Source organism: Takifugu flavidus, chromosome 11 (assembly GCF_003711565.1).
Source record: "Takifugu flavidus isolate HTHZ2018 chromosome 11, ASM371156v2, whole genome shotgun sequence".
Classification (NCBI taxonomy): domain Eukaryota; kingdom Metazoa; phylum Chordata; class Actinopteri; order Tetraodontiformes; family Tetraodontidae; genus Takifugu; species Takifugu flavidus.
The window spans coordinates 1176374-1188873 of NC_079530.1; the positions used below are offsets into that span (position 1 = coordinate 1176374).

General features: G+C 50.9%; 1 protein-coding gene across 2 annotated transcripts in view; it reads left to right on the top strand.

Annotated features, from left to right (window-relative positions):
* Nucleotides 1-12500, top strand: part of dntt (deoxynucleotidyltransferase, terminal) — a 43759-nt gene that overhangs the window by 17402 nt on the left and 13857 nt on the right. The window contains exons 9-10 of one of the 2 annotated variants that reach the window (XM_057048196.1): nucleotides 5228-5476; nucleotides 5698-5778. In XM_057048196.1, coding sequence (XP_056904176.1) covers nucleotides 5228-5476; nucleotides 5698-5778 — 330 coding nt within the window. Of the gene's footprint in view, nucleotides 1-5227; nucleotides 5477-5694; nucleotides 5779-12500 lie in introns of both variants that reach the window. The other variant, XM_057048195.1, reaches the window with a different exon arrangement.

The following is a 12500-nucleotide window of genomic DNA, read 5'->3' on the forward strand; positions in this document are numbered from 1 at the left end:
ATTTGACAGCGTTAAATGTTGAGTCATAATAGAACGTGACAGAGCATTTTTTTTTTGAGCAGATCCCCTGTCCTGTCGCTCAGCAGGGGGCTCTCCTCTCATAGACCTCTTTTAGTATTCCCTTTGTTCCCGTGATCTGAGGAGAGCAGCCAGGAAGACACAAGTGTTCCTGCTGGCAGGGATTCACAAAATGTGCAAGCAAACGTTCATACATGCAGGAGCAACATGGCACGTGCACGACATGAGGAGCATATGTGGGATCGGGTCCGTTAGAGGTTTTAGAAAAAGGACGCTTTATTACTTTTCCTAAGGCTGTGTGTGATCTTATCAAGAGGAAGGCGTGTGCTCTGTTCTGCCTCTCAAACAGGAGAACAGAGTCAAGGTTCCATATGATGCTTTTCTCATTTCCTGGAAACACAGAACAATAGTCCTCAATTCCACCTGCAGGACTCCAGCAGTGTTCCGGCAGCGGGAGTCGGAATCTAAAGAGAACGCAGCTCCAAACGTTGTCATCACGCAAAGGTCTCGTGTTTATAATGAGGCGAATGAATCTGAACGTCTGGGAGTAGTAAATAAAGGACTGACAACAGGACGGCAATGTGTGAGCCACAGATAAACCCGCGGCAGGTTATGTCTACGCGCACGTCACGGTTTTAATTATTGGACCATCACTTCCTGTTAGCAGCCCAGTGACGTGAGCAGCATCAAAGCTCCACCCACCAGCGGCCAATTAAAGCTCTGCATGTAGGTTCGCCAGCGACAGCAGACGCTTGGAGCCGACGCCATCGGTTCTGCCTGGAATTTTGGCCTGAAGGTCCAGAGAGAGACCCGAGCTCACAAAGAAGTTTAAAAAGTTCTGATGAGACGGTTACTGTTGCTCTCGCTGAGCCGGAATCCAGGAAGCTGGATCGTTAGTTTAGAACACGCAGTTTAAAAACGGGGAGTGTTTTTAGCGCCGAGGTGGGAGCGCCGTCTCAACCTTTAAGATCTGGGGGCTCGACATTGTTCGGCACTTTTATCAGCCTCTGCATCCTCCTTCCGTCCCCTCGGGCTGCTCGATTAGCATCCGAATCAACCGTCTCTCTGTCTTAGTGCCAACCAAAGACTGCGGTTTGGTTTCTCTTCTACTGAAACAGGAATTTCCACAGCGTATTATCGGAGCACTACCTGGACCTTTTGTTATTTGGAACCCTCATTAAAGTGCAGAACGCGCCGGCTGATTAAAACGGTGATGCTGAAATGAGCTGAAATCTCTCCTGTTTCAACATAATGCCCAAATAAAGCCCCGTCGGCACTGGGCATTTCCATAATTGCTGCTGCCAAACTGTCGGGAAATACAATGTCGGGATTAGATTGACTTCATCTGCTCCGGCTTGATCAAAGAGGTGACCGACCCAGTCGATTAGGACATTTCAATCAATGATTTTAGACGTTACCATGACGATGAGTGGAATCCGTAGTGGTGTAAGCTGACGACGATCCCAACAATGAAAGGACACGCTTAAGAACCCCAACGGTATCCTGACAGGACTGCTTTCGCCCCCCCCAGATGAAGGTGTAGTCAGGGAGGGTGAAGACAAGGGTTTGATGAAGACCAGCTCTGTAGTCGGGGGGCACTTTTCTTCTCGTCAACACTGTTTAAGAACATGTGCTGCTGGGCTGGTCCTACTTTTAGCCACTTCCTCTCCACACCAGAGCCGCAGAGATTGAGGATAACGTGTGAAGGTGTGTGTGAGGTTAGGGTGAGAGGCTGTATGTGAGACAGTGAATTAAGCATGTGTGTGGAGTGGGGGGGTGTTAAAAGGGCCGCCAGATGAGAGCGATCCTGCAGGAGCTTCACTTCCCAGATGAAACTGGGATGCAGAGGGAACGTTCGGAGACAGTGATTAAGCTGGGGAGGCAGAGGTTGACTCTAAGTCGTGTAACCTTGTCATCTACAATCAGGCCCCCGGGGGCCCATGTGTCTTCACTCAGGCCTAAATATCACAGTCGGTCCCTGCAGCTGCCCCCTCTTTCCCCACTTTACCACTCCAACACTCTCTCTTCAGCCTGTGGGGAGTTTAAAAAAATATCTATCTAGAAACGTCCTTGTGAAAATGGGTTCATCGTTTTCGTCCGTTTTCTCCTGCCTCCCTCCTGCTGATACTCTGAGAGCATAACCTGGGGGGCAAAAGCAAGGTCAGACAGCAGATAGATGAGGTTCAGCCCGGCCTTCTTAATGGCAGCAGAGAGACACCCTCCATCCATCTCTCCTCGCCGTGTCAGACGGGCGAGCTCGCCATTATCATAGCATTCAGCTTTATTGTTCGGAATGTGCTTTGAGCCGCTGTGGTTAGGGATCGCCTCCGTTTGAATAAGTCATTTCGCAGTCACGCAGACGTAGCCGCGCTGAACTTTGAATAAAGTCTGATGGAGTTTGACTGACACTGAAGGGGACGCACAAAGCCCCGACACCGGGGCTCGCTCCGTTCGGCCGCCTACGGCTCCGGATCCAAATCGAATCTCATTGGAGAGCAACTTGGCTAACTCACGCTAGTCGGCGCCGGAAAAGAGCAACTTCCTGCTTTCTTCTTTGAGTCGGAGGATGAGAGATCAGAGTACCTGGCGTCCCTCAGGGCGTCCTCACGTTTCCTGAGGACGTAGACGTTCCTGCTCGCCGCTGTCACCAATCACACCGCCGAGAGTTAGTCAAGTTTAAAAGGAAGGGGGGGTAGATGACAATTTCAAGTCTCATGTTTTCTTTTCTTGGTCCCCCGGTGCTCGAAAGCTTTTGGGGAGAAGATTATCTTCCCGCTGTCCTCCTCTGTAATTCCTTCTGTAAACAGTTCTGCTGGAATAAGCTTCCCCTCACATGCTCGTTGACATTACCTGCTGCGTGGGAGATGATTACAGGGAGCTACTGGGCTAAACAGCCCCTGGCGATGCTAAGACTTGATGACTTCCTGGTTTTATGGCAGATCTGCAACTTGTGTGTGTGTGTGTGTGTCGGACGCAGAGCGAGAACCCGAGCCTGACTACAGTTCCTGCGTAGGCAGGACAGCCGGGGCTCATTAAAGGAAGTCCATCAATATCCAGGTATTTAATGATCTGCGCGGCTGTCATCACATCTCATTAATACTTTTCACCCAAGCCATCAAAGCGATTCCGAGCAAAAAGCCCTCGGATGGCAGGAGAGAGTGAAAAACCCGCCGCAGCGAGATGTGACCTATATTCAGCGGCCTTGTATAAGAGGGAGACCTTCTACCACAGCTTGTGTCGAGTGTGGCTCTCAGGGAATTTAATTTCAGATTTGTGTGTATTTAAGGGCTCTTACGCTGTCATCCCAGCCTCATTATCAAAGTGGGAACTGTCACAGCCTTTAGCTAAGCTATTACTTAGGGGAATTTAAGGATCCCTCTCACTGCCTTTTATTGCGAGGTGAATGGTTATCTGTAATTGCAGAGGGAGAGCATGGGCGGGGGGCTAGAGAATGTTTTTGCAGCCAATTGCACAAAAAGTTGACCCCCTGGAGATTCAGGAAGGATCCCTTCGCTACACAATACTCACGTACCATCGCACAACACATAGAAGTCAGGTGCAACAAACTCGCAATGCAAATATCTGGATCACTCCCTCGCTCCCGGAGCGGACCGCACAGGGGGTGGCCTCCGTGCACCTGCCTCTGGGAATGGAGCTGATTAAAAAGGCAGAACTCCTCAGCGGGTTTAGTCAACAATGTGACACGATGGACCCGGAGCTGCCACAGCCATTTCCCTCCCCCTCAAACCAACGGTTCCTAGAGGCACAAAAGCTCCATGGAGCAAATGTAAACCATCATTTGTATTTATGCTGCACTGCGAAGCTTTGGATGGACCAGCAACTACCGTTTACCCGCCTCTGCCAGGGATTCCTCTGCTCTCAGCTCTTGTAGAGCATTCAATCTAATTGGAGAACCTGTGCAGTTTAATGGGTTTGTGGGGATGTTTGATGGTTGTTTGGGCTGTGCTGCTTCTAACCTCCATCATCCAGGTCACGGGCGGCTCCGTTGACAGCTCTCCCCAGTTATTAAGCTCTGAGGGGAGCAGCGGTATTACAGCCAGAGTGCACAGCAACATTCCAGTGATTACACAGGAAATCAACCCAAAGGCTTGACACCAGCTTCCTTGCTCCTCGTCCACCTACGTATTTATTACTTTCTCTACGAGCTGAACATTTAAAACTCACTCACGGTTGCATCTTTTTATCCTCCACAGTTTTAACCACAGCTCCCCCTTCTCCTCCTCAACATGGTGACGTCTTATTTGTCTGAGGTTTTCATTATCTAAGGAGGGGGAGTGTTCATCAGAGAATGGCAGACTGGTGGGGGGGGGGGGGGTCTCTCAAATGAGACTGCCTCGGAGGAGATGTGATCCATGGCGGGTTGCTGTCATTTAAAGGCCTCTTTCCTGCAGGGCCATCAGAGTGAAGACTCTTATTCTTCTCATTCTTCTGCAGTATAGGAGATTGGGACTAGCTTTAGCATAGCCAGGGGGGGCTGATGTTAGCATCCAAGTGGCCATTTAAAGATTTCCTGCAAGTGTGTTTGGGTTTATCAGAAGATGAGAGTAAGGGCTCACTGCTGAAGGTGAGGTTTTACACCCGCAGACCAAACTGCGTCGTCGCTAAGTGAATAACGGTGTTGTCTTACTCATGTACCATTTAAATGACATAGCGGCTAATTGACGCCACCACGATGGTCGATCCTCGTGCACCTCCTGGTCACAGGGTAAGATCACTCTTGTCTGCCTACAGGTTTTATATGTTGTTGCTACAAACAAGTGCTTCTTTATTAAACCTGTCCCAGTTAAACCATCATCACCACTGTAGAAAAACAGAAAACCCAAAATAGATGCAGACACGACTATTTTTGGTCCACTTTGTTGTGAGGGATGGGCGATAATGGACTGAATCCTTGTTCCACTTTGGTTTTCTAACTGTGAATCCCACCCGTTATGTTTCTGGTCTCATTTTCAGCACCTTCAGGCTTCATTTAAGGTGCTGATGATCTCCAAGATTATGCGGAATCTGATCTCCTGACGAAAACATGAACCGTGTATAAGAACTGCTGCAGGGTTTCAGAACCCTGGAACCCTGGCTTAAAGTGGTTCAGGCTGGTAATTAGATATGGTGCAAGACATGAGGAACCGTAGAGGAACCTTAAAGGAGTAATTTCTGTATCTGCATCTCATCTCTCCTTCCTTCGCTCCAGGGTATTCTGCTCTACTGCGACTACCAGGCGTCCACCTTCGATTTGACGAAGGTGCCCGCCCACAGTTTCGAGGCCATGGACCACTTTGCAAAGTGCTTCCTGATCCTGCGGCTGGAGGCCAGCCAGGTGGAGGAGGGGCTCAACAGCCCCGTGGAGGACATCAGGGGCTGGAGGGCCGTGCGCGTGGACCTGGTGTCACCGCCGGTGGATCGTTACGCCTTTGCCCTGCTGGGCTGGACCGGCTCCAGAGTATGAAACCTAATCAGCACGTTGAAGACACTCGTAGGTCTAGATAGATGCATGTGCCAATACCTCCAAGAGAAAAGTCAGGTGAAGGTCCAGTTTTACCTGCCAAGTATGGCAGGGATTAGAACCCTCCAGGGGCAGCAGCCAGCTGTCACCACCTCCTGAAACAGAAAAGACCACCACAGATTCGGTTTCACACCATTGATCCTCTTCTCCCACAGCAGTTTGAGAGAGACCTGAGGAGGTTCGCCCGCAAGGAACGAAGGATGCTCCTGGACAACCACGGCCTGTACGACAAAACCAAGGTAGGACACGCTCAGCAAGTGCACCAGTGCACACACACACACACACCACACACACACACACACACACACACACACGCTCGTCATCTGGTTTCCAAACTGGCCGGTGTGTTTCAGTGTATTAAATATCAACCATCAGGACGAAACTTGGGGTGCTCAGAACGTTACACAGACTTGTTCCATCTTTCCTGGGAATGATGGAATAAGATTGTTGGAGCGAATCTCTCCCAGCATGGCTGGAACATCAGCACAGGCTTTAATGGGCTTAGAACCCGTCATCAGTCAGGTCATTGACGGTACTGACAGTTAGTGATAAATACCAGTAATAAATACCAGTAATAAATGTCAGTAATAAATACCAGTAATAAATACAAAACAGGCAGCAAAGGTTTGCAGAACTGCTCAATAATGAGCACTTTGTTTGCTGAATTAGATTGTTCTCAACCAACAGAATTTATAATTAACTGCTCACACCAGGAATTAAATTCAGTTTAATCATGGCTCTATTGAGGTGCATTTTAGAGGTAAATAATAATCACAGGGTAAATAACAAAGCTATTGTGATACCTCAAATGTTTTGAGGCGGAAAACTGGAGAAAAACTTTAAAATCTAGTTCTGTCCGCTGGTGATCTCTGCGTCACACGCGTCCGTCTCTCCACATCTGCTGAGCGTGAGGACGACTCACCTGGTTGGTGGACACCTGGTTGGTGGACACCTGGTTGGTGGACACCTGGTTGGTGGACACCTGGTCACCGGGCGACTCGGCTCCATGTGTAAGCGTGAATATTTACACAGTCATGACGCATGTGGGTAAATGAGAGGATCACTTTGTTGGGAGGATGAAACAATGGGATGATGGGTCCAGTTTGGGACACATTTCCGTACCTTCTGGTGTGGGGGTGGGGCTCCACGTTCCAGGTAAACTGCTGCCCAGTCGCCTGAAGGAAAATCTAAGCAAAGCTCTGACAAGACGCTAAACTTGCCCCGAGCCATCCATCATGGTGACGAGCCTCTCCAGCGTTTGTGTTTGCCCCGTCCTCGCCGCCGCTCTTTTGCTCATTACCGATGCACGAGGCGGAGCATCTGATGCGCGGCGCCTCCGATCGGCGACGGAGACATCCTGTCAGCGCCACGTCCCTCTGGGGACGGAGGTCAGGGTCGGCGGGTCGCCGAGTGGCAGCTTCCTGACAGATATTGTACACAGGCGGCCGACTCAGATGGTGTTTATTCAAATGCGAGGGCGGCGGCGGGCCCGCTGACGGCGCAGCCAACCGTGCACGGAGAGGACGGGCGGGAAGTCAGACGCAGGAAAAAGCTGCGTCTCCGGGAATCAGACGGGCGTTGGAATCCCGCTGGAGGAGTGCGCTGAGAGGCCGACCTGTCAAGGTCATCAGACAGCTTCACGATGGCGATTCAGGCGGAGCCACGCAGGAGCTACAGCCCCAGTTCACTGTCCTGCTGCCGTCCTGTCACCGCCTTCACGCCACTTCCTGTTGTTGGTTGGGGCTCGGAGGTGGTACGCCCCCTCTCTTTTTAGCCGTGCATGCTGCCACTAATTGGTTCGACACTGGGTTGAGAACGGCGTGATAATGGCGCTTTGATGTTATCTGGCTCTCATCTCAGTGGCCAGAGGTTTTGGAATGATTGGGCGCCGTCTGTGGCGTTTGTGTCACAGGAAACAGGTGATTGGCGCCCGATGAAAGCCTCGGCCCGGAGGGCTTTCATCTGGTGGGCTTCAGAGCTGCTCGGTGAGGGCACGCTGGTCTTCGACTCGTTATAAAAAGATGACAAGGCTGCGGCGGAGCAACAATCTCCTCCCAATTAGGATCCGGGAATGCCTGATCTGAGGTGGGAAGGTTCTTCACAGAGGGACACGCTGATTTATGGGCTCCAGCCTGAAGAATGTGCCGTCATTCCTTTTGCTGACATGAGTGAAAACGGCACCATTTGAATCCTGGAGACAGAGCGAACAGCCAGGAAATGGATGACTGTTCCGGTGGGGAAGGGGGGGGCGTTATCCACAGCAGGTACAGGAAACGGCTCGCTTCAATGGGACGGACAGACAGCTGTGTGTGTGTGTGTGTGTGTGTGTGTGTGTGTGTGTGTGTGTGTGTGTGTGTGTCGCTGGCGGAGCTTTAATCCACTCTTTGAAGGCTTCACAGCGATGTGCTCAACAGTTTGAGAGTAAGAGAAACACCTGCAGCTTCACATTTGCTTCACCTGCGGAGGAGAAAGACGCAACGCGAACGTGGGGGGTAAAGCTCACAGGTGACCAGCACAAGAACCGCCTGATCAAAGTGTCGCCTTCAAAAGGGTCAAAAGCGGGAAACGCTGCATCGTCGAACCGCCTCCGGAACCTTAAAGTGAGACGTGGGGACGTCTTTAGGTCTTTGGGACGTCCTTTAGGTGCGTGGGAGCGAACAGGAAGTGGGGAGTGAGTGACATGACGGCGGGTTTGGGCTGCAACACTCCGCTAGCAGCAGCCGCCGTCCCGGCTACCTTTGAAATTACTCTGCTGACTTGTAGTGCCACAGGCACTTACAGCCTCCATCAGTATCCAAGCTGAATTTTAACTCAAGTGGAAATCTGAAAGGGTCTCAGGTGGAGGAGAGGTAGGCCGCACGCGCGTGTGTGTGTGTGTGTGTGTGTGTCCTTTGCTGTACTTCTGAAGGTTCGTGATAATTAATATGTGTGGTGGATTTGATGAATGAGGACAGGTGGAGGATTTAATCATGCCTAGACAGACTGACTCGCTCCCCAGGTAGGAGGGATCTCTGACCCGCCCAACACCTCTAAAGAAACACAGACACGCACGCACACACGCACACTCCCCCGTGTGTGTGAGGGTGTGAGGGTGTGAGGGTGTGAGGGTGCAGATAAACCACAGCGGACCTGTTGAGATGGCGATTCATTGTCGTCGCTGCTGCCGCCTCGTGCACACGTTCAGGCACCTGCGCACGTGTAGCGTGAGTGAGTGAATCAGCGGGAGTCTGTCTCAGAGCTAATTACTCTTTGTCACCTGTAGGAGGGTGATTAATGACTTCCTGGTCAAAAGGCCTCGAGTGCCGACGTCCGGGCTTTGCTGCTCCGCCACATTTACTGGTGTAAGAATGATTAAACCAGTCAGAAACCAGTGAAATGCCGATCCGCTCTATGAAAATGGAGTTTTAGCATCGGTTTAATCTTCTCTCGTTAGCGGGGTGGGTTATGATTGGAAATGACGCCGGAACCATCAGCCATTCCCATTAGAAGCAGAACATCACCACAGTTCTGAGCAGTGGACGTGTTTCACTGTGCTTCTCTTAGCATTAGCATTAGCATGCGGAACTGTGCAGGCAGGAGGTTTAGCTGCTCGGTTTGCCCGACGTTCCTCTTTCAAGTGCGTAACTAAACCATCACCCTGCCGACTGCTGCCCCAATTTTCCCGGACAAGGATATCATGTTTCATTTAAAGCGAGGACAGCTTGGCGGCGCCACCTCCCCTCTGACCGTCCACTGAGGCTAACAGCAGAATTTAATACAAAGCTCACTGTCAAATTACGATATGTTGTAACCCCCCCCCCCCTCGTCCCACTGAGCGGTGGATGAGTGGACAATAACAGGGCAATTGCATTGGGCTTTGGGGAGCGGCAGTTGTGAACGCTCCCCCAGCTGCTCCTCACGCAGGTTTGAGGAAGGAGACCCCTCTCAGATGGGGGGGGGGGGTTGTTAATTTAGCGGATGGTGGCACAAGGACCCTAAGGGTGTCGCACACTGGAAGACGTACAAACCAGGGGGGTCTTTGTCCTCCAAACTTCCTGTGCTTCACTGGGAACGCTGGGAAAATGCTCACTTTCTAAATGGAGCACAGTGGTGGGGTGTGTGGGGGGGGTCGTTCTCTTACACCAGTCACATCGGGAAACCTTTTTGTCATGACCTTGGCAGCACATCTGTTGTTGTGAAAGTTAATTACGGGAGGCAAACGAAGAGAGGTGCACAGTCGTGAAAGAGCGCTGGAACACCGGGTTATTTGGTCCTCCTCAAGGTCAAAGGTCGGTCCAGCACACGCTCGCCGCAGCAGCCGAGAAAAGAGAACTAAAGCTGTCGAGGACAAAGTGGATAAAATACGCCACAAGACACATAAACAAGACACTCGGGCTCTCAAGGAGCCGCAGGAAATGTTGCTGCAGCAGCAGAACCTTGTCTTGGGTGATGGCTAAGCTACGCTACTGATGAGATGAAGACGTGTTCTTCAGAACACTGACAGTTTTATTTCAAAGGTAGCGTCCAAATCGTCCAGCTGCTTTTGGCTTTTCTCTAATGGAACAAACACGATCCCGGAGTAATCACAGGAGGTAGCAATTTCATGCTAATTTATTATATTTTCGGTTTAAATTAAACATTTAGCTGGCAGCTGTAATCCAGTGGTGCTTATAAATGAGAAATTAAAATGATTTCCCCTTTTCTTCTTTTCAACAGCCAATAGCAAACAAACTGCGAGTTACATTGTTGTCTATCTTGGTGATTTTCATTTAAAATGTCAGAGGTGTGTGTGTGTGTGTGGGGGGGTGGGGGTGGGTGGGAGTAAAGAGCAGGAGCCTCGAGAACAAACAATTACAAGTTGAGGCATCATAACTTTTTGTTCGTGTTGCAGAAATTAAATGTGTCAGTATTACTGAATTCTAGTTAGCGACTGCTAATAGCTATGCTAACACCGATAGCTGCAGCCGTTCCTCCCGTGCAGAAGGTGCAACTTTCTTCTGTTCTTCCACTGTCGCCTCTCTTATCGCACAGTCAACACGCCGTCAACAGCTACTAATTGTTTTCAGTTACTGCTGGGATTCATTTCCTGCTTCCGACTGGCTCCTTGCTCACTGCTGCTCACAAGTCTCGAGTCTGGTCGTAAAACTACCACAAAGAGCCTCGCTGGAGGAGGCCGGGACGACCAGGAGAATTACTGAAAGTGCTCTGCAGGCAGAATTCAACATTTTGATCCATGGCTGCAGTTCTGTCCTTGGCTGATATGAAATGATAGCCATGTTTTAAATACAGATACCCCCCCCCCCCCCCCCCATTTGATACCTCAGCATTGCGGGACCCAGGATATGTGGAATATGCTACTTGTTTTAGCGCCCCTTAACAGGCATTGCTAAGTCCGGTAGTCTCACCGCTGTGGAGATCAGTGCCAATATTAGCGTCGCTGGGGCCCCTGAGTAAAGGTAACGGGGGACCCTTGTTCAGATATCAGGAAATGGTGCAGCCCAAAACCCCTCTGAGACACCGGACAGGAAGTGTGCAGAGTGCTGCGTGCGTGAAGACAAGTTGGAACGGAGCAGAAGCGGGAGAAGAGTCGTTCCTTAAGCAGGGATCAGGGATTTGGCCAATCTCAGCATGTCTCATGTTTACAGGCTGCTGGCTTTAGATTTGTCCCGTAAACCCTTGTGCTGTGTTCCAACCGAAAACGCCAGCCTACCCGTGGAGATAAGAATAGAAAATTACAGATTACAAGATCCGTCCGGATTCCAAATAGGATTTGGTAAATTGGACCATGCTGTGGTTCCCAGAATGGTGCAGTGGCACGACAGGCAGCAGCGGCTGTCAGGTGCACAAACCAGCGAGTTTATCCGTGTCTGACATCTGGGAACGGGAGTCTTCAAATCAAGACTTCGATCAGGAATACCCAATCATTTTCTGTCAAGCCTTCAAACACAGGAGGGAAGCAGTTTTCCTCTCCTGTTCGGGGAGTTTTCCGCTCATTCCTTCACTCTCCACCCTGATCGGTAGCTTGGTAGCGTGGAGGCGGTCTGCTCTGGAAAGGTCGATCTAGACCGTCTCCAACTCTCTCAGGAGCAGTGAGAAGGTCAAACTACTGGATCGGCTCTGGGCGCCCCCATCCCAACATCAGTAGGTGTGTTTCCCGCCTTGGAGTTGTCAGGAGTCCTTTCTGAAGACAGAGGACACTCAAGCTGAGCTCTCTGGAGGATGATGGAAGTGTCTGGACTTGGAAAACTGTGTGATTCCATCCCTCCATTCACCCCCGACAGACGGGTTCATCACCAGGAGCTAAAATGTGAGGAGGAGGTCCGGCTCCTGATCGGACCCCAGATGTGCGTCAGGAGAGCCTGATACCTAGCAGTCGGAAAGCATCCACAGAGGTCAGCCCATTCCGAGGAGAGCTTCCATCCCCCTCAGAGTACCGCCATGCCAGTATTTCATTTGGAGGAGCAGCTCAGAGAGCTCCTCGCTCTGTTAGTGGGGAGATTACAGCTGCCTGGTTTTAAGGCCTGATCCAGCTGATAAAGGTGCCTCAGAGCGGCGACTCTGATTAAACTCGTGCTCCCGCTCTTCCTAAGATAGATGCTGGATGACTATAAAAGAGAAGATAACATCGCAATCGAGTTTTAAGGTAGAACTCCCAATTTGACCTGGTCGCTACCATCTGCTGACGCCGACTCCATTACCTGGAGGACGGCGGGACGGAGCAAGGAGCAAGAAGCAGACCTTCCTGGTTGGCCTGCTGGTCATCGCCGTGTCGTGCACTCCACAAGTGTGGGTGTCTCGATTGTTAGGCAGAAGACCTGAGCTGCTCCGAGGCAGCTGCCACTCAGCATTAAAACCAGGCAGTTGTCAGTCTGCCATGAAAGCATGTGCACGTCTCCCTCCTCCCTCGCCAGCGAGTGCTTGTCGGCTTTTCTCTCTTGAATATTTGCTTTTGTCATCCTCGTCCCTGTGCAGTCGTTCCGCG